Source organism: Entelurus aequoreus, linkage group LG05 (genome assembly GCF_033978785.1).
Source record: "Entelurus aequoreus isolate RoL-2023_Sb linkage group LG05, RoL_Eaeq_v1.1, whole genome shotgun sequence".
Classification (NCBI taxonomy): domain Eukaryota; kingdom Metazoa; phylum Chordata; class Actinopteri; order Syngnathiformes; family Syngnathidae; genus Entelurus; species Entelurus aequoreus.
This window is the reverse complement of record NC_084735.1, coordinates 3,219,253-3,238,439: the sequence shown is the minus strand read 5'-3', so window position 1 is coordinate 3,238,439 and position 19,187 is coordinate 3,219,253. Positions and strand designations below refer to the sequence as shown.

At 41.7% G+C, this 19,187-nt stretch overlaps 2 protein-coding genes across 2 annotated transcripts in view; both read left to right on the top strand.

Annotated features, from left to right (window-relative positions):
• The first annotated feature begins 591 nt into the window (after positions 1 to 591).
• Positions 592 to 2,839, top strand: LOC133649549 (protein starmaker-like). Its single transcript, XM_062046141.1, has one exon. It carries the CDS (start codon positions 639 to 641, stop codon positions 2,721 to 2,723), a length of 2,085 nt encoding a protein of 694 aa, XP_061902125.1. The 5' UTR covers positions 592 to 638; the 3' UTR covers positions 2,724 to 2,839.
• Positions 2,840 to 7,855: 5,016 nt separating this feature from the next.
• LOC133649548 (integrin-linked protein kinase-like) overlaps positions 7,856 to 19,187 on the top strand; it is a 36,084-nt gene continuing 24,752 nt past the window's right edge. Inside the window, exons 1-2 of the mRNA XM_062046140.1 lie at positions 7,856 to 7,942; positions 8,130 to 8,228. Of these exons, the coding sequence (XP_061902124.1) occupies positions 8,140 to 8,228 (89 nt within the window). The 5' untranslated portion in view covers positions 7,856 to 7,942; positions 8,130 to 8,139. The remainder of the gene's footprint in view (positions 7,943 to 8,129; positions 8,229 to 19,187) is intronic.

The window sequence follows — 19,187 nt, the reverse complement described above, 5'->3', positions numbered from 1 at the left end:
TAAAAACACTGTAGTCAAAGATCCTCTATAAGGCAGGACCATTCCAATATTTGTGACCTGACAAAACCACTATAGTCAAAGATCCTCTATATAACAGAACCATTCTTTTTTATGTGACATACAAAACACTATTATCAAAGATCCTCTATATGGCAGGACTATTCCAATATCTGTGACCTATAAAAACACTATAGTCAAAGATCCTCTGTACGACAGGAGCACTCTGCTGTGTGTAAAAACCTCCAAAAATGTTAGTCACTGCAAGTTTTAAATGGGGTACTGAGGTGTCCTGGCCAGTCCGCTACAAAGACACCTTCTACAAGGAGGCGGGTGAATGTCGCCATGGCAACAAGCGATTGTGATTGTGAAGCGGCTATGGGAATGCGAAAAAAAACCAAAACGATTCCATATTGTTGCTTCTTTGTAAATGGTGATGTGTGAAACACGGCCCCTACGTGTCGACACGTGTCACGGCGGGCCACAAGGCGGCCTCCCGCGTGTCATAAGGGCGCCATCGCCAAACATCATAGAGGAAAGTTGTGTTTCAAAGAGGTGGAAAGTAGTCCAATATCTATGCAGAACTTGCCAAAATACCACAACATGGGAACCCGAGCGAGGGTCTGACCGCCAGGAGCCGGATGAAGCAATGCGTCGGCCCGCTTGCCTCAAAGAAGCGTTACCGCCGGCAACAGCGTGACCCCGAGTCACGCCAAATGGAGAGTGAAATTGAGCTGCAAATACTCTCCACCGACTTAAAGCTGCACGCCGAACACGCTCGCCTCCTCGGAGGACCCCAACGACACCGGACTTGTCTCCATGACGACTGGCTGGCACTGGTGCAGTTCTACCTGACGTGTGTGGAGGTGCGCCGTGGACCGCCCGCCCCCATGGAGGCCAAAGACAACAATACTTCCAAACAAGACCGCCTTGATCCTCCCGCCCAGGAGGCCCAGGCAGACCCCCTCCTCCCGGGGGGACCGCAGACAAAGGAGACGGCGGATCATCAGGACGATAAGAAGGGTGATCAGGAGGAGGAGGGGAGGAAAAACCAGGAGGAGAAAAGGAGCGACCACGTGAAGGAGGAGGGCGGGAACAAAGATGGCACGGGTGAAGACCGTGAGGAGAAAGAGAAGGACAGTCATCAGGAGGAGAAGGAGGGTGACGAGCAGGGCAAAAGGAGTGAGCAGCAGATAAAAGAAGACGGTGGTCCGCACGGAGAGGAAAAAGGGGAAAAGGAAAAGAGCGATGAATCGGAGAGTTACGATGATGAGGAGGTGGACAATGACGAGAGTGACCTGGAGAAAAAAGAAAAGGCCGAGGAACACGAGAAGGAGAGCGGCGACGAGGACGCGGATAACGAGGAGAGTGACGAGGAGAAGGACAGTGGCCAAGAGCTGGAGAGTGGCGATGAGTTGGACAACGAAGAGAGTGGCCAGGAGAAGAAAGAAAAGGCTGTGGGACACGAGAAAGAGAGTGATGAGGAGGACACCGAGAAGGACAATGATGAAGAGCAGGAGAGCGACGAGGAGGTGGACAATGGAGAGAAAATAGAAACGGCTGGAGAACACGAGAAGGAGAGCGACGACGAGGACACCGAGAACGACGAGGAGAAGGACAATGACGAGGAGCAGGAGAGTGATGACGAGGAGAAAGAGGGCGATGACGAGGAGGCGGACAATGAAGAAAGTGACCAGGAGAAGGAGAATGAGGACAAGGAGAGTGACCAGGAGGAGAAGAAGGACAAGGAGAAAGACGACCAGGAGGAGGAAGAGAAGCGAAGTGATCGGGAGGAGAAAGAGAGTGACAATGATGAGAGCGACCATGAGGAGAACGAGGAGGACCAAAGTGACCAGGATGAAGAAGATCTTGACAAAGATGAGAGTGACCAGGACGACGACGACGACGACGAGGAGGGTCAGAGTGATCAGGAGGAAGAGGAGCGTGACAACGATGAGAGTGACCAGGAGGAGGACGAGGGACAAAGTGATCACGAGGGCAAGGACGAGCGTGACAATGATGAGACTGACCGGGAGGAGGACCTGAGTGACGAGGAGGAAGAGGAGTACGACAATCAGGAGAAGGAGCGCGACATCGATGAGAGTGACCGTGACGAGGACGAGGACGAGGAGGACCAAAGTGACGAGGAGGAGTATGACAGTCAGGAGAAGGAGCGTGACAATGATGAGAGCGACCAGGAGGAAGACGAGGAGAGTGACAAGGATGAGAGTGACCAAGAGGAGGACAAAAAGGACCAGGACGACGAGGAGGAGAGTGACAATCAGGAGAATGAGCACGACCCGGAAGAGGACAACAATGGAGAGGAAGAGGACGGAGACAGTGCCCATGAGAAGCAGTGTGAGCAACAGGAGGAGAACGGTGTGAAGAATGAAGTGGAGGAAGAGGAGAACCCCGATAACCAGGAAGAGATCAGTCACGAGGATCAGGAGAGGAAGATCAAGAGCATCAAAAAAGCCATGGGAGATCACGGGGAGAACCAGCAGGCCATGGAGGTGCAAGGATGCCCGGTGTGGAACGCAGCCGCCAGGAGGCGCTGGATCGAAAGATGGAGAATCGGGAGGAGACTGACGGGAAGGCGCTGGGTGATCATGAGGGGGAGGAGGTACAGAGCCATGAGGAGGCGCTGGATGACCACCAGGAGGCGATCGAGAGCAAAGAAGAGAGTGGCCGTGATGAAGAAGAGGGAGAGGAGAGTGACCGTGTGAAGAACATGAAACACTACATCAGTGCCAAATATGTAAATCATATTTATGAACCACTTATTCTAGTTATCATGCTAACATTATTTAGTCATTATGGGTGTGCTACAAAAACAAATAAAGTCATTAAACATCTGGCTGATTTTTTTTTTTTCTATTTAAAAAATAAAACCTTCATACCAGATAGTCATGCTCATAAGCTAGCCCCTCTCATTTGAATCTGAACACCTCCCGCAAACACTCAATCAAGCTTCAATTCCCCCTCTTGAAAAAAGGCGGACCCTTTGTTGTGCACTCCGTAACGTCCTATTAAATCATCATCATCATCGGCATCCTTCCGTCTCGGGAGACGATGGGGTAGATCCAAAAAGGGGGTGGGTCTCACTGCGAGATGGCCCCTGGCACCCGTTTCTTTCGCCAATCGGATGGGCTTTGTTGTGCACTCCGTAACGTTCTATTAAATCATCATCATCGGCATCCTTCCGTCTCGGGAGACGATGGGGTGGATCCAAAAAGGGGGTGGGTCTCACTGCGAGATGGCCCCTGGCACCCGTTTCTTTCGCCAATCGGATGGGCTTTGTTGTGCACTCCGTAACGTTCTATTAAATCATCATCATCGGCATCCTTCCGTCTCGGGAGACGATGGGGTAGATCCAAAAAGGGGGTGGGTCTCACTGCGAGATGGCCGTTTCTTTCGCCAATCGGATGGGCTTTGTTGTGCACTCCGTAACGTCCTATTAAATCATCATCATCATCGGCATCCTTCCATCTCGGGAGACGATGGGGTGGATCCAAAAAGGGGGTGGGTCTCACTGCGAGATGGCCCCTGGCACCCGTTTCTTTCGCCAATCGGATGGGCTTTGTTGTGCACTCCGTAACGTCCTATTAAATCATCATCATCGGCATCCTTCCGTCTCGGGAGACGATGGGGTAGATCCAAAAAGGGGGTGGGTCTCACTGCGAGATGGCCGTTTCTTTCGCCAATCGGATGGGCTTTGTTGTGCACTCCGTAACGTCTTATTAAATCATCATCATCGGCATCCTTCCGTCTCGGGAGACGATGGGGTAGATCCAAAAAGGGGGTGGGTCTCACTGCGAGATGGCCCCTGGCACCCGTTTCTTTCGCCAATCGGATGGGCTTTGTTGTGCACTCCGTAACGTCCTATTAAATCATCATCGGCATCCTTCCGTCTCGGGAGACGATGGGGTAGATCCAAAAAGGGGGTGGGTCTCACTGCGAGATGGCCCCTGGCACCCGTTTCTTTCGCCAATCGGATGGGCTTTGTTGTGCACTCCGTAACGTCCTATTAAATCATCATCGGCATCCTTCCGTCTCGGGAGACGATGGGGTAGATCCAAAAAGGGGGTGGGTCTCACTGCGAGATGGCCCCTGGCACCCGTTTCTTTCGCCAATCGGATGGGCTTAGAACTGGTATCTGCTGGAGTGACCTCTCCAGTGGACCTCTCCAGTGGATCTGCACGGCCTGGGCATGGAACTATGGAGGGCAAGCTGTTGTCCAGGCAGCAAACCCCCCCTCTCCGCATGGCTGGTGGATCCAAGGGAGCGACGAGTGTCGATACAACTTGGCACCAGCGACGCCGCAAATGTGGACTTTAAATTATTATCCAAATGTGTGGATACTATTCTCCCTTCTGGTACTAATGCAGATCAAACCGGCATTTGACGGAGTGGAGTGGAATGATCTATGTCCTGGAGAGATTCGGCTTGGGTAATAGATTTAATTATTGGATTAGACTTAGACTTAGACAAACTTTAATGATCCACAAGGGATCATTAAAGTTAAGCTTCTATATTAAAGGCCTACTGAAAGCCACTACTACCGACCACGCAGTCTGATAGTTTATATATCAATGATGAAATCTTAACATTGCAACACATCCCAATACGGGTTAGATTAATAAAGTGCAATTTTAAATTTCCCGCGAAATATCCTGCTGAAAACGTCTCGGTATGATGACGTTTGCGCGTGACGTCACGGATTGTAGCGGACACTTTGGGACAGCATTAAGTCGTCTTGTTTTCATCGCAAAATTCCACAGTATTCTGGACATCTGTGTTGCTGAATCTTTTGCAATTTGTTTAATGAACAATGGAGATAGCAAAGAAGAAAGCTGTAGGTGGGAAGCGGTGTATTAGCGGCCGGCTGCAGCAACACAAACACGTAGCGGCTACGCCGTAGCCGGTGTTTCATTGTTTACATTCCCGAACGATGACAGTCAAGCTTTACCTTTGGCCTGTGGGGAACTGGGACAACAGAGACTCTTACCAGGAGGACTTTGAGATGGATACGCATGCTTGTGGAGATGGGACAACAGAGACTCTTACCAGGAGGACTTTGAGTTGGATACGCAGCTGCGGCTTCCAAACATTTGATCGCTTGCCCGTACGAGCGTGCCGCTATGTGCACGTCACGTACGTCACTTTGGGGAAATATATGTGCTGTATGAACTTTGCGGAGGTGAACGGTACTTTGGGCTGTGGGATTGAGTGTGTTGTGCGGGTGTTTGATTTGTATTGGCGGGTTATATGGACGGGAGGCGGGAGGTGTTTGTTATGCGGGATTAATTTGTGGCATATTAAATATAAGCCTGGTTGTGTTGTGGCTAATAGAGTATATATATGTCTTGTGTTTATTTACTGTTGTAGTCATTCCCAGCTGAATATCAGGTCACCCCCGCCTCTCACAGCATCTGCCCTCTAGTCCTTCACTCTCACCTTCCTCATCCACGAATCGTTCATCCTCGCTCAAATTAATGAGGCAATCGTCGCTTTCTCGGTCCGAATCGCTCTCGCTGCTGGTGGCCATGATTGTAAACAATGTGCAGATGTGAGGAGCTCCACAACCTGGGACGTCACGCTACTTCCGGTAAAGGCAAGGCTTTTTTTTATCAGCGAGCAAAAGTTGCGAGCTTTATCGTCGATGTTCTCTACTAAATCCTTTCAGCAAAAATATGGCAATATCGCGAAATGATCAAGTATGACACATAGAATGGATCTGCTATCCCCGTTTAAATAAGAAAATCTCATTTCAGTAGGCCTTTAATTCCCCAAATATTCAATCCCAATACTTTTGCCTCAATCGCGGCAGGGCTGTCCTCTCAGCCCATTGGTTTTTTTTTGCTCTCGCCAGTAGCTGTGTTTCCGTTGCAGTTTTTCGTCAAATAAAAGCGATATTTCTCAAATGTCGATATAGTACATTTGTAGCTAGGCATTCCTATTAAAGGGTGATTTGTGTCATGAGCCGTAGTTCTCGTAACATCTCATCCCGTGAGACTTTACTTTAAGGAAGATATTAGACTTAGACTTCCTTTTGTTGTCATCCTAGTTTGAACTTCACAGTACAGATAAGAACAACATTTCGTTTTAGTAGCTCGTAGTGCAGGATACAAGAGCAATAAGGTGCAGAGTGTTTGCTTTTACAAAAGAAGGTGCGGATATAGATTTACTGTACGGATAAATATATTTCACTTTTGCATATGCATCCACGTTTACGGATGTATGTTATATTGTCTTTATAGTCCAGCAAGTTAATACACTTTAACTTTTTGACTTAAAGGCCTACTGAAATGATTTTTTTTTATTTAAACGGGAATAGCAGATCCATTCTATGTGTCATACTTGATCATTTCGCGATATTGCCATATTTTTGCTGAAAGGATTTAGTAGAGAAAATCGACGATAAAGTTCGCAACTTTTGCTCGCTGATAAAAGAAAGCCTTGCCTGTAGCGGAAGTAGCGTGACGTCACAGGAGCTAGTATTCCTCACAATTCCCCGTTGTTTACAATGGAGCGAGAGAGATTCGGACCGAGAAAGTGATGATTACCCCATTAATTTGAGCGAGGATGAAAGATTCGTAGATGAGGAACGTTACAGTGAACGACTTGAGAGGCAGTGATGGACGTATCTTTTTTCGCTCTGACCGTAACTTAGGTACAAGCTGGCTCATTGGATTCCACACTCTCTCCTTTTTTTATTGTGGATCACGGATTTGTATTTTAAACCACCTCGGATACTATATCCTCTTGAAAATGAGAGTCGAGAACGCGAAATGGACATTCAGTGCCTTACATCGGCGAAATGCTTTAGCTACGAGCTAACGTGATAGCATCGTGCTTTAACTGCATATAGAAACAAAAAAATAAACCCCTGACTTAATCGGCAACTATTTTAATAATCGATTTTAATCGATTTAATCGATTAGTTGTTGCAGCCCTAAACATATGTAATATCTACATATTATATATACAGTACATCATAATATATACTGATATATTATATCATATTTTTATATATTTTTTAAAATTTATATTAGGTGTTGAATAAAAAAAACATAGTATACGACCTATTTGTAAAAAAAAATGATGACAGACCCTTTGGGACCAAACTTGAGGGGAGTCCGAAAGGTAAAAAAAAATGTAAATACTGTACTGGTTTTGAAAATTAAAAAAAAATATCAAAATGGCCCACTGTAAACGTTTGGACACCCCTATTTATTTATTTATTTTTTTGAATTTTATAAACCTTTATTTATAAATTGCAACATTTAAAAACAATTGAGAAATAATAATAATCATAATAAGTACAAAACAGTGCCAGTAAACTCAATAAAGTAACTAAAATAGAATGATATATATATATATATATATATATATATATATATATATATATATATATATATATATATATATATATATATATATATATATATATATATATATATATATATATATATATATATATATATATATATATATATATATATAACAAAGTGCACACAAGTTCAGTAAATAATTTAAATTTTGGAACACAGCATCATCGTTTTTACAGCTTTTTGGTTGTTAGAGGTAGAGAGTGTTTCAACGTAGAGTTCTAATTCTTTTTTAAAAGCACAAAAAACAGGTCGGGTATTGAGAAACTTACATTTGTGAATATAAAACTTAGCCAATAATAGTATAATAAGGTTGCAAAGGACGTTTGGACACCCCTCTGCTTTATGGGCTTTCATCCGGAGTGAAGTTGCACCGTTACACTCCGTCCACCAGAGGGCGCCATTGTACCGCTTTGCCGCCTTCAGAATAAAAGCCGGGCAGGCGGGCGGGCGGGGCTTCCACACGGACGACCACCGCGCTCCAAACTTGAGAAAACTTTGTTGAAGAATTGCGGGAGGAACGGAAGAGGAGCGTATCTGCCATTTAGACACCGGTAAGTCTTTTTTATTTCAAATATTTACCACTCATAGTCAGTGGTTTGTTTTGTAAACGTCAGACTTCAAAGTAAAACAAGCGAGGACATCCTAATTCCAGCATTTTTGCTCTTTCCTACAAAGATTAGAATTGTGCAACCCAACTAGTGAGACATTTGACCTGAATAAGGTGTCTGTGTGTCCCAGAGGCGCCAACATGGACGACATCTTCACACAATGCCGAGAAGGGAATTCTGTGGCCGTCCGGCTGTGGTTGGACAACACGGAAAATGACCTCAACTTGGGGTGAGTGGGCGGGAAGGAGCTCCTTGTGGTCAAATAGTTTCCGTGCGAGGAAACTTGACATCATTCGTCTGGAAGAGACAGAAATTCCCAGAAAGGAAGTGAGAGGACCAACAGGATCTGGGTCCACACATGTTGACAGGCCAGACCCAGACCACTTCCTCTGGCACATTGCTGGGGAGCGCCACCTCTGCCGTGTTGCTCCGCCAAAGGAGACGCGAGCTTGATGAGCGGCTCGGGACCACTTGGAGCCCCTCCGAGTTCTTTTTATAGCGCGCTGGATTCCACAGGGAGTGTGACGTCACGTCGGCGTCCTTTTACACAACAATCTTTGTCAGCACACAACGTTGTGTCGGTCACACCTCCCACCGACGAGTGGGTAACAAAACACATCCACCACTAAGCTTTTGTACTGACAAAACACTAGTCAAAGATCATCTATATGACAGGTGCGTGCTGTTTTAGGTACCTACAAAACACTAGCCAAAGATCCTCTATATGAAAGGGGCACTCTGCTGTTTTTTGGTACCTACAAAACTACTAGCCAAAGATCCTCTGTATGACACGAGCTCTCTGCTGTTTTTTGTACTTACAAAACACTAGTCAAAGATCATCTATACGACAGAAGCACTCTGTTTTTGTTGCATACAAAACACTAGTCAAAGATCCTCTATATAAAAGGGGCGCTCTGCTGTTTTTTGTTACCTATAAAACACTAATCAAAGATCCTTACATATGACAAAATTACTGTTTTTTGGTACCTACAAAACTGCTAGTCAAAGATCCTCTATATGACACGAGTGCTCTGCAGTTTTTTTGGTACCTAAAACACTAGCCAAAGATCCTCTATATGACAGGAGCGCTCTGTTTTTTGTTACATAAAAAAACTGCTAGCCAAAGATCCTTTATATGAGAGGAGTGCTCTGTTTGTTGCATGCAAAACACTAGCCAAAGATCCTCTATATGAAAGGGGCACTCTCCTGTTTTTTGGTACCTACAAAACTGCTAGTCAAAGATCCTCTATATGACACGAGTGCTCTGCAGTTTTTTTGGTACCTAAAACACTAGCCAAAGATCCTCTATATGACAGGAGCGCTCTGTTTTTTGTTACATAAAAAAACTGCTAGCCAAAGATCCTTTATATGAGAGGAGTGCTCTGTTTGTTGCATACAAAACACTAGTCAAAGATCCTCTATACGACAGGAGCGCTCTGTTTTTTGTTACATAAAACAACTGCTAGCCAAAGATCCTTTATATGAGAGGAGTGCTCTGTTTGTTGCATACAAAACACTAGTCAAAGATCCTCAATATGAAAGGGGCGCTCTGCTGTTTTTTCTTACATACTGTACAAAACTGCTAACCAAAGATCCTCTATATGACAAAGTTACTGTTTTTTGGTACCTACAAAACTACTAGCCAAAGATCCTCTGTATGACACGAGCTCTCTGCTGTTTTTTGTACTTGCAAAACACTAGTCAAAGATCATCTATACGACAGAAGCACTCTGTTTTTGTTGCAAAAAAACCACTAGTCAAAGATCCTCTATGTGACAGGAGCGTGCTGTTTTTGGTACCTACAAAACGCTAGCCAAAGATCCTCTATACGACAGCAGCGCTCTGTTTTTTGTTACATAAAAAAACTGCTACCCAAAGATCCTTTATGAGAGGAGTGCTCTGTTGCATACAAAACACTAGTCAAAGATCCTCAATATGAAAGGGGCGCTCTGCTGTTTTTTGCTACCTATAAAACCATAATCAAAGATCCTTACATATGACAAAATTACTGTTTTTTGGTACCTACAAAACTGCTAGCCAAAGATCCTCTATATGACACGAGTGCTCTGCAGTTTTTTGGTACCTAAAACACTAGTCAAAGATCCTCTATATGACAGGAGCGTGCTGTTTTTTGGTACCTACAAAACACTAGCCAAAGATCCTCTATACGACAGCAGCGCTCTGTTTTTTGTTACATAAAACAACTGCTAGCCAAAGATCCTTTATATGAGAGGAGTGCTCTGTTTGTTGCATACAAAACACTAGCCAAAGATCCTCAATATGAAAGGGGCCCTCTGCTGTTTTTTGTTGCATACAAAACTGCTAGCCAAAGATCCTCTATATGACAAAATTACTGTTTTTTGGTAGCTACAAAACTACTAGCCAAAGATCCTCTGTATGACACGAGCTCTCTGCTGTTTTTTGTACTTGCAAAACACTAGTCAAAGATCCTCTATATGACAGGAGCGTGCTGTTTTTTGGTAGCTACAAAACACTAGCCAAAGATCCTCTATATGAAAGGGGCACTCTGCTGTTTTTTGGTACCTACAAAACTACTAGCCAAAGATTCTCTGTATGACACGAGCTCTCTGCTGTTTTTTGTACTTGCAAAACACTAGTCAAAGATCATCTATACGACAGAAGCACTCTGTTTTTGTTGCAAAAAAACCACTAGTCAAAGATCCTCTATGTGACAGGAGCGTGCTGTTTTTGGTACCTACAAAACGCTAGCCAAAGATCCTCTATACGACAGCAGCGCTCTGTTTTTTGTTACATAAAAAAACTGCTACCCAAAGATCCTTTATGAGAGGAGTGCTCTGTTGCATACAAAACACTAGTCAAAGATCCTCAATATGAAAGGGGCGCTCTGCTGTTTTTTGCTACCTATAAAACCATAATCAAAGATCCTTACATATGACAAAATTACTGTTTTTTGGTACCTACAAAACTGCTAGCCAAAGATCCTCTATATGACACGAGTGCTCTGCAGTTTTTTGGTACCTAAAACACTAGTCAAAGATCCTCTATATGACAGGAGCGTGCTGTTTTTTGGTACCTACAAAACACTAGCCAAAGATCCTCTATACGACAGCAGCGCTCTGTTTTTTGTTACATAAAACAACTGCTAGCCAAAGATCCTCTATATGACAGGAGCGTGCTGTTTTTTGGTACCTACAAAACACTAGCCAAAGATCCTCTATACGACAGCAGCGCTCTGTTTTTTGTTACATAAAACAACTGCTAGCCAAAGATCCTTTATATGAGAGGAGTGCTCTGTTTGTTGCATACAAAACACTAGCCAAAGATCCTCAATATGAAAGGGGCCCTCTGCTGTTTTTTGTTGCATACAAAACTGCTAGCCAAAGATCCTCTATATGACAAAATTACTGTTTTTTGGTAGCTACAAAACTACTAGCCAAAGATCCTCTGTATGACACGAGCTCTCTGCTGTTTTTTGTACTTGCAAAACACTAGTCAAAGATCCTTTATACGACAGGAGCGTGCTGTTTTTTGGTAGCTACAAAACACTAGCCAAAGATCCTCTATATGAAAGGGGCACTCTGCTGTTTTTTGGTACCTACAAAACTACTAGCCAAAGATCCTCTGTATGACACGAGCTCTCTGCTGTTTTTTGTACTTGCAAAACACTAGTCAAAGATCATCTATACGACAGAAGCACTCTGTTTTTGTTGCAAAAAAAACACTAGTCAAAGATCCTCTATGTGACAGGAGCGTGCTGTTTTTGGTACCTACAAAACGCTAGCCAAAGATCCTCTATACGACAGCAGCGCTCTGTTTTTTGTTACATAAAAAAACTGCTACCCAAAGATCCTTTTTGAGAGGAGTGCTCTGTTGCATACAAAACACTAGTCAAAGATCCTCAATATGAAAGGGGCGCTCTGCTGTTTTTTGCTACCTATAAAACCATAATCAAAGATCCTTACATATGACAAAATTACTGTTTTTTGGTACCTACAAAACTGCTAGCCAAAGATCCTCTATATGACACGAGTGCTCTGCAGTTTTTTTGGTACCTAAAACACTAGCCAAAGATCCTCTATACGACAGGAGTGATCTGCTGTTTTTTGGTACCTACAAAACACTAGCCAAAGATCCTCTATACGACAGGAGCGCTCTGTTTTTTGTTACATAAAAAAACTGCTAGCCAAAGATCCTTTATATGAGAGGAGTGCTCTGTTTGCTGCATACAAAACACTAGTCAAAGATCCTCTATATGAAAGGGGCGCTCTGCTGTTTTTTGTTACATACAAAACTGCTAGCCAAAAATCCTCTATATGACAAAATTACTGTTTTTTGGTAGCTACAAAACTACTAGCCAAAGATCCTCTGTATGACACGAGCTCTCTGCTGTTTTTTGTACTTACAAAACACTAGTCAAAGATCATCTATACGACAGAAGCACTCTGTTTTTGTTGCATACAAAACACTAGTCAAAGATCATCTATATGACAGAAGCACTCTGTTTTTGTTGCATAAAAAACACTAGTCAAAGATCCTCTATATGAAAGGGGCGCTCTGCTGTTTTTTGTTACCTATAAAACACTAATCAAAGATCCTTACATATGACAAAATTACTGTTTTTTGGTACCTACAAAACTGCTAGTCAAAGATCCTCTATATGACACGAGTGCTCTGCAGTTTTTTGGTACCTAAAACACTAGCCAAAGATCCTCTATATGACAGGAGCGCTCTGTTTTTTGTTACATAAAAAAACTGCTAGCCAAAGATCCTTTATATGAGAGGAGTGCTCTGTTTGTTGCATACAAAACACTAGTCAAAGATCCTCTATATGAGAGGTGCGCTCTGTTTGCTGCATACAAAACACTAGCCAAAGATCCTCTATATGACAGGAGCGCTCTGTTTTTTGTTACATAAAACAACTGCTAGCCAAAGATCCTTTATATGAGAGGAGTGCTCTGTTTGTTGCATACAAAACACTAGTCAAAGATCCTCAATATGAAAGGGGCGCTCTGCTGTTTTTTGTTACATACAAAACTGCTAGCCAAAGATCCTCTATATGACAAAATTACTGTTTTATGGTACCTACAAAACTACTAGCCAAAGATCCTCTGTATGACACGAGTGCTCTGCAGTTTTTTGGTACCTAAAACACTAGTCAAAGATCCTCTATATGACACGAGTGCTCTGCTGTTTTTTGGTACCTACAAAACACTAGCCAAAGATCCTCTATACAACAGCAGCGCTCTGTTTTTTGTTACATAAAACAACTGCTAGCCAAAGATCCTTTATATGAGAGGAGTGCTCTGTTTGTTGCATACAAAACACTAGTCAAAGATCCTCAATATGAAAGGGGCGCTCTGCTGTTTTTCGTTACATTAAAAAACTGCTAGCCAAAGATCCTTTATATGAGAGGTGCGCTCTGTTTGCTGCATACAAAACACTAGTCAAAGATCCTCAATATGAAAGGGGCGCTCTGCTGTTTTTTGTTACATACAAAACTGCTAGCCAAAGATCCTCTATATGACAAAATTACTGTTTTTTGGTAGCTACAAAACTACTAGCCAAAGATCCTCTGTATGACACGAGCTCTCTGCTGTTTTTTGTACTTACAAAACACTAGTCAAAGATCATCTATACGACAGCAGCGCTCTGTTTTTTGTTACATAAAAAAACTGCTAGCCAAAGATCCTTTATATGAGAGGAGTGCTCTGTTTTCTGCATACAAAACACTAGTCAAAGATCCTCAATATGAAAGGGGCGCTCTGCTGTTTTTTGCTACCTATAAAACCATAATCAAAGATCCTTACATATGACAAAATTACTGTTTTTTGGTACCTACAAAACTGCTAGCCAAAGATCCTCTATATGACACGAGTGCTCTGCAGTTTTTTGGTACCTAAAACACTAGTCAAAGATCCTCTATATGACAGGAGCGTGCTGTTTTTTGGTACCTACAAAACACTAGCCAAAGATCCTCTATACGACAGCAGCGCTCTGTTTTTTGTTACATAAAACAACTGCTAGCCAAAGATCCTTTATATGAGAGGAGTGCTCTGTTTGTTGCATACAAAACACTAGCCAAAGATCCTCAATATGAAAGGGGCCCTCTGCTGTTTTTTGTTGCATACAAAACTGCTAGCCAAAGATCCTCTATATGACAAAATTACTGTTTTTTGGTAGCTACAAAACTACTAGCCAAAGATCCTCTGTATGACACGAGCTCTCTGCATTTTTTTGTACTTGCAAAACACTAGTCAAAGATCCTCTATATGACAGGAGCGTGCTGTTTTTTGGTAGCTACAAAACACTAGCCAAAGATCCTCTATATGACACGAGTGCTCTAATGTTTTTTGGTACCTACAACACTAGTCAAAGATCCTCTATACGACAGGAGTGCTCTGCTGTTTTTCGGTACCTACAAAGCACTAGTCAAAGATCCTCATAAGACAGGAGCATGTTGCTGCTTTTGTCACCTACAAAAATCATTTATATAACAAGAAGAATCCGTATTTTGTCACCTACAAAAAACGCTAGCTAAAGATCCTCCTACAAGACAGGAGCAATCTGCTGTTTTTTTGTCACCAACAAAAACGCTAGTCCAAGATCCTCTATACAATAGGAGCAATCTGTTTTTTGTCACCAACAAAAACGCTAGCCAAAGATCCTCTATATAACAGGAGCAATCTGTTTTTTGTCACCAACAAAAACGCTAGTCAAAGATCCTTTATATAACAAGAGACATTTCGTTTTTTGGTCACCAACAAAAATGCTAGTCCAAGATCCTCTATATAACAGGAGCAATCTGTTTTTTGTCACCAACAAAAACGCTAGTCCAAGATCCTCTATACAATATTAGCAATCTGTTTTGTGTCACCTACAAAAACGCTAGTCAAAGATCCTCATACAAGACAGGAGCAATCTGCTGTTTTTTTTGTCACCAACAAAAACGCTAGTCCAAGATCCTCTATATAACAGGAGCAATCTGTTTTTTGTCACCAACAAAAACGCTAGTCAAAGATCCTTTATATAACAAAAGAATACGTATTTTGTCACCTACAAAAAACGCTAGTCAAAGATCCTCCTACAAGACAGGAGCAATCTGTTTTTTGTCACCAACAAAAAACGCTAGTCCAAGATCCTCTATACAATAGGAGCAATCTGTTTTTTTTCACCAACAAAAATTCTAGTCCAAGATCCTCTATATAACAGGAGCAATCTGTTTTTTGTCACCAACAAAAACGCTAGTCAAAAATCCTCTATATAACAGGAGCAATCTGTTTTTTGTCACCAACAAAAACGCTAGTCCAAGATCCTCTATATAACAGGAGCAATCTGTTTTTTGTCACCAACAAAAATGCTAGTCCAAGATCCTCTATATAACAGGAGCAATCTGTTTTTTGTCACCAACAAAAACGCTAGTCAAAAATCCTCTATATAACAGGAGCAATCTGTTTTTTGTCACCAACAAAAACGCTAGTCCAAGATCCTCTATATAACAGGAGCAATCTGTTTTTTGTCACCAACAAAAATGCTAGTCCAAGATCCTCTATATAACAGGAGCAATCTGTTTTTTGTCACCAACAGAAACGCTAGTCCAAGATCCTCTATATAACAGGAGCTATCAGTTTTTTGTCACCAACAAAAACGCTAGTCCAAGATCCTCTATATAACAGGAGCAATCTGTTTTTTGTCAACAACAAAAACGCTAGTCAAAGATCTTTTATATAACAAGAGGAATCCGTTTTTTGTCACCTACAAAAACGCTAGTCAAAGACCCTCATACAAGACAGGAGCAATCTGCTGTTTTTTTTGTCACCAATAAAAACGCTAGTCCAAGATCCTCTATATAACAGGAGCAATCTGTTTTTTGTCAACAACAAAAACGCTAGTCAAAGATCCTTTATATAACAAGAGGAATCCGTTTTTTGTCACCTACAAAAACGCTAGTCAAAGATCCTCATACAAGACAGGAGCAATCTGCTGTTTTTTTTGTCACCAATAAAAACGCTAGTCCAAGATCCTCTATATAACAGGAGCAATCTGTTTTTTGTCACCAACAAAAACGCTAGTCAAAGATCCTTTATACAACAAGAGATATCCGTTTTTTGTCACCTACAAAAACGCTAGTCAAAGATCCTCATACAAGACAGGAGCAATCTGCAGTTTTTTTTGTCACCAATAAAAACGCTAGTCAAAAATCCTCTATATAACAGGAGCAATCTGTTTTTTGTCACCAACAAAAACGCTAGTCCAAGATCCTCTATACAACAGAAGCAATCTGTTTTTTGTCACCAACAAAAATTCTAGTCCAAGATCCTCTATATAACAGGAGCAATCTGTTTTTTTGTCACCAACAAAAACGCTAGCCAAAGATCCTCTATATAACAGGAACTATCTGTTTTTTGTCACCAACAAAAACGCTAGTCAAAGATCCTTTATACAACAAGAGGAATCCGTTTTTTGTCACCTACAAAAACGCTAGTCAAAGACCCTCATACAAGACAGGAGCAATCTGCTGTTTTTTTTGTCACCAACAAAAACGCTAGTCCAAGATCCTCTATATAACAGGAGCAATCTGTTTTTTGTCAACAACAAAAACGCTAGTCAAAGATCCTTTATATAACAAGAGGAATCCGTTTTTTGTCACCTACAAAAACGCTAGTCAAAGATCCTCATACAAGACAGGAGCAATCTGCTGGGTTTTTTTGTCACCAATAAAAACGCTAGTCCAAGATCCTCTATATAACAGGAGCAATCTGTTTTTTGTCAACAACAAAAACGCTAGTCAAAGATCCTTTATATAACAAGAGGAATCCGTTTTTTGTCACCTACAAAAACGCTAGTCAAAGATCCTCATACAAGACAGGAGCAATCTGCTGTTTTTTTTTTGTCACCAATAAAAACGCTAGTCCAAGATCCTCTATATAACAGGAGCAATCTGTTTTTTGTCAACAACAAAAACGCTAGTCAAAGATCCTTTATATAACAAGAGGAATCCGTTTTTTGTCACCTACAAAAACGCTAGTCAAAGATCCTCATACAAGACAGGAGCAATCTGCTGTTTTTTTTTTGTCACCAATAAAAACGCTAGTCCAAGATCCTCTATACAACAGGAGCAATCTGTTTTTTGTCACCAACAAAAACGCTAGTCAAAGATCCTTTATACAACAAGAGATATCCGTTTTTTGTCACCTACAAAAACGCTAGTCAAAGATCCTCATACAAGACAGGAGCAATCTGCAGTTTTTTTTGTCACCAATAAAAACGCTAGTCAAAAATCCTCTATATAACAGGAGCAATCTGTTTTTTGTCACCAACAAAAACGCTACTCCAAGATCCTCTATACAACAGAAGCAATCTGTTTTTTGTCACCAACAAAAATTCTAGTCCAAGATCCTCTATATAACAGGAGCAATCTGTTTTTTGGTCACCAACAAAAACGCTAGCCAAAGATCCTCTATATAACAGGAACTATCTGTTTTTTGTCACCAACAAAAACGCTAGTCAAAAATCCTTTATACAACAAGAGGAATCCGTTTTTTGTCACCTACAAAAACGCTAGTCAAAGACCCTCATACAAGACAGGAGCAATCTGCTGTTTTTTTTGTCACCAACAAAAACGCTAGTCCAAGATCCTCTATACAACAGGAGCAATCTGTTTTTTGTCAACAACAAAAACGCTAGTCAAAGATCCTTTATATAACAAAAGGAATCTGTTTTTTGTCACCTACGAAAACGCTAGTCAAAGATCCTCATACAAGACAGGAGCAATGTGCTGTTTTTTTGTCACCAATAAAAACGCTAGTCCAAGATCCTCTATATAACAGGAGCAATCTGTTTTTTGTCACCAACAAAAACGCTAGTCCAAGATCCTCTATATACAGGAGCAATCTGTTTTTTGTCACCAACAAAAACGCTAGTCCAAGATCCTCTATATAACAGGAGCAATCTGTTTTTTGTCACCAACAAAAACGCTAGTCCAAGATCCTCTATATAACAGGAGCAATCTGTTTTTTGTCACCAACAAAAACCCTAGTCAAAGATCTTTTATATAACAAGAGGAATCCGTTTTTTGTCACCTACAAAAACGCTAGTCAAAGATCCTCATACAAGACAGGAGCAATCTACTGTTTTTTGTGTCACCAATAAACATGCTAGTCAAAGATCCTCTATATAACAGGAGCAATCTGTTTTTGTCACCAACAAAAACCCTAGTCAAAGATCCTTTATATAACAAGAGGAATCCGTTTTTTGTCGACAACAAAAACGCTAGTCAAAGATCCTTTATACAACAAGAGGAATCCGTTTTTGTCACCTACAAAAACGCTAGTGCAAGATCCTCTATACAACAGGAACTATCTGTTTTTGTCACCAACAAAAACGCTAGTCAAAGATCCTTTATATAACAAGAGGAATCCGTTTTTGTCACCTACAAAAACGCTAGTCAAAGATCCTCATACAAGACAGGAGCAATCTGCTGGTTTTTTTGTCACCAATAAAAACGCTAGTCCAAGATCCTCTATATAACAGGAGCAATCTTTTTTTTGTCACCAACAAAAACGCTAGTCCAAGATCCTCTATACAACAGGAGCAATCTGTTTTTTTGTCACCAACAAAAACACTAGTCCAAGATCCTCTATATAACAGGAGCAATCTGTTTTTTGTCATCAACAAAAACGCTAGTCAAAGATCCTTTATACAACAAGAGGAATCCGTTTTTGTCACCAACAAAAACGCTAGTGCAAGATCCTCTATACAACAGGAACTATCTGTTTTTGTCACCAACAAAAACGCTAGTCAAAGATCCTTTATATAACAAGAGGAATCCGTTTTTGTCACCTACAAAAACGCTAGTCAAAGATCCTCATACAAGACAGGAGCAATCTACTGTTTTTTGTGTCACCAATAAAAATGCTAGTCAAAGATCCTCTATATAACAGGAGCAATCTGTTTTTGTCACCAACAAAAACCCTAGTCAAAGATCCTTTATATAACAAGAGGAATCCGTTTTTTGTCATCAACAAAAACGCTAGTCAAAGATCCTTTATACAACAAGAGGAATCCGTTTTTGTCACCTACAAAAACGCTAGTGCAAGATCCTCTATACAACAGGAACTATCTGTTTTTGTCACCAACAAAAACGCTAGTCAAAGATCCTTTATATAACAAGAGGAATCCGTTTTCTGTCACCTACAAAAACGCTAGT

Coding starts and splice junctions, on each gene's coding strand:
- LOC133649549 (XM_062046141.1), top strand. CDS start 639: ATGAAGCAATGCGTCGGCCCGCTTGCCTCAAAGAAGCGTTACCGCCGG.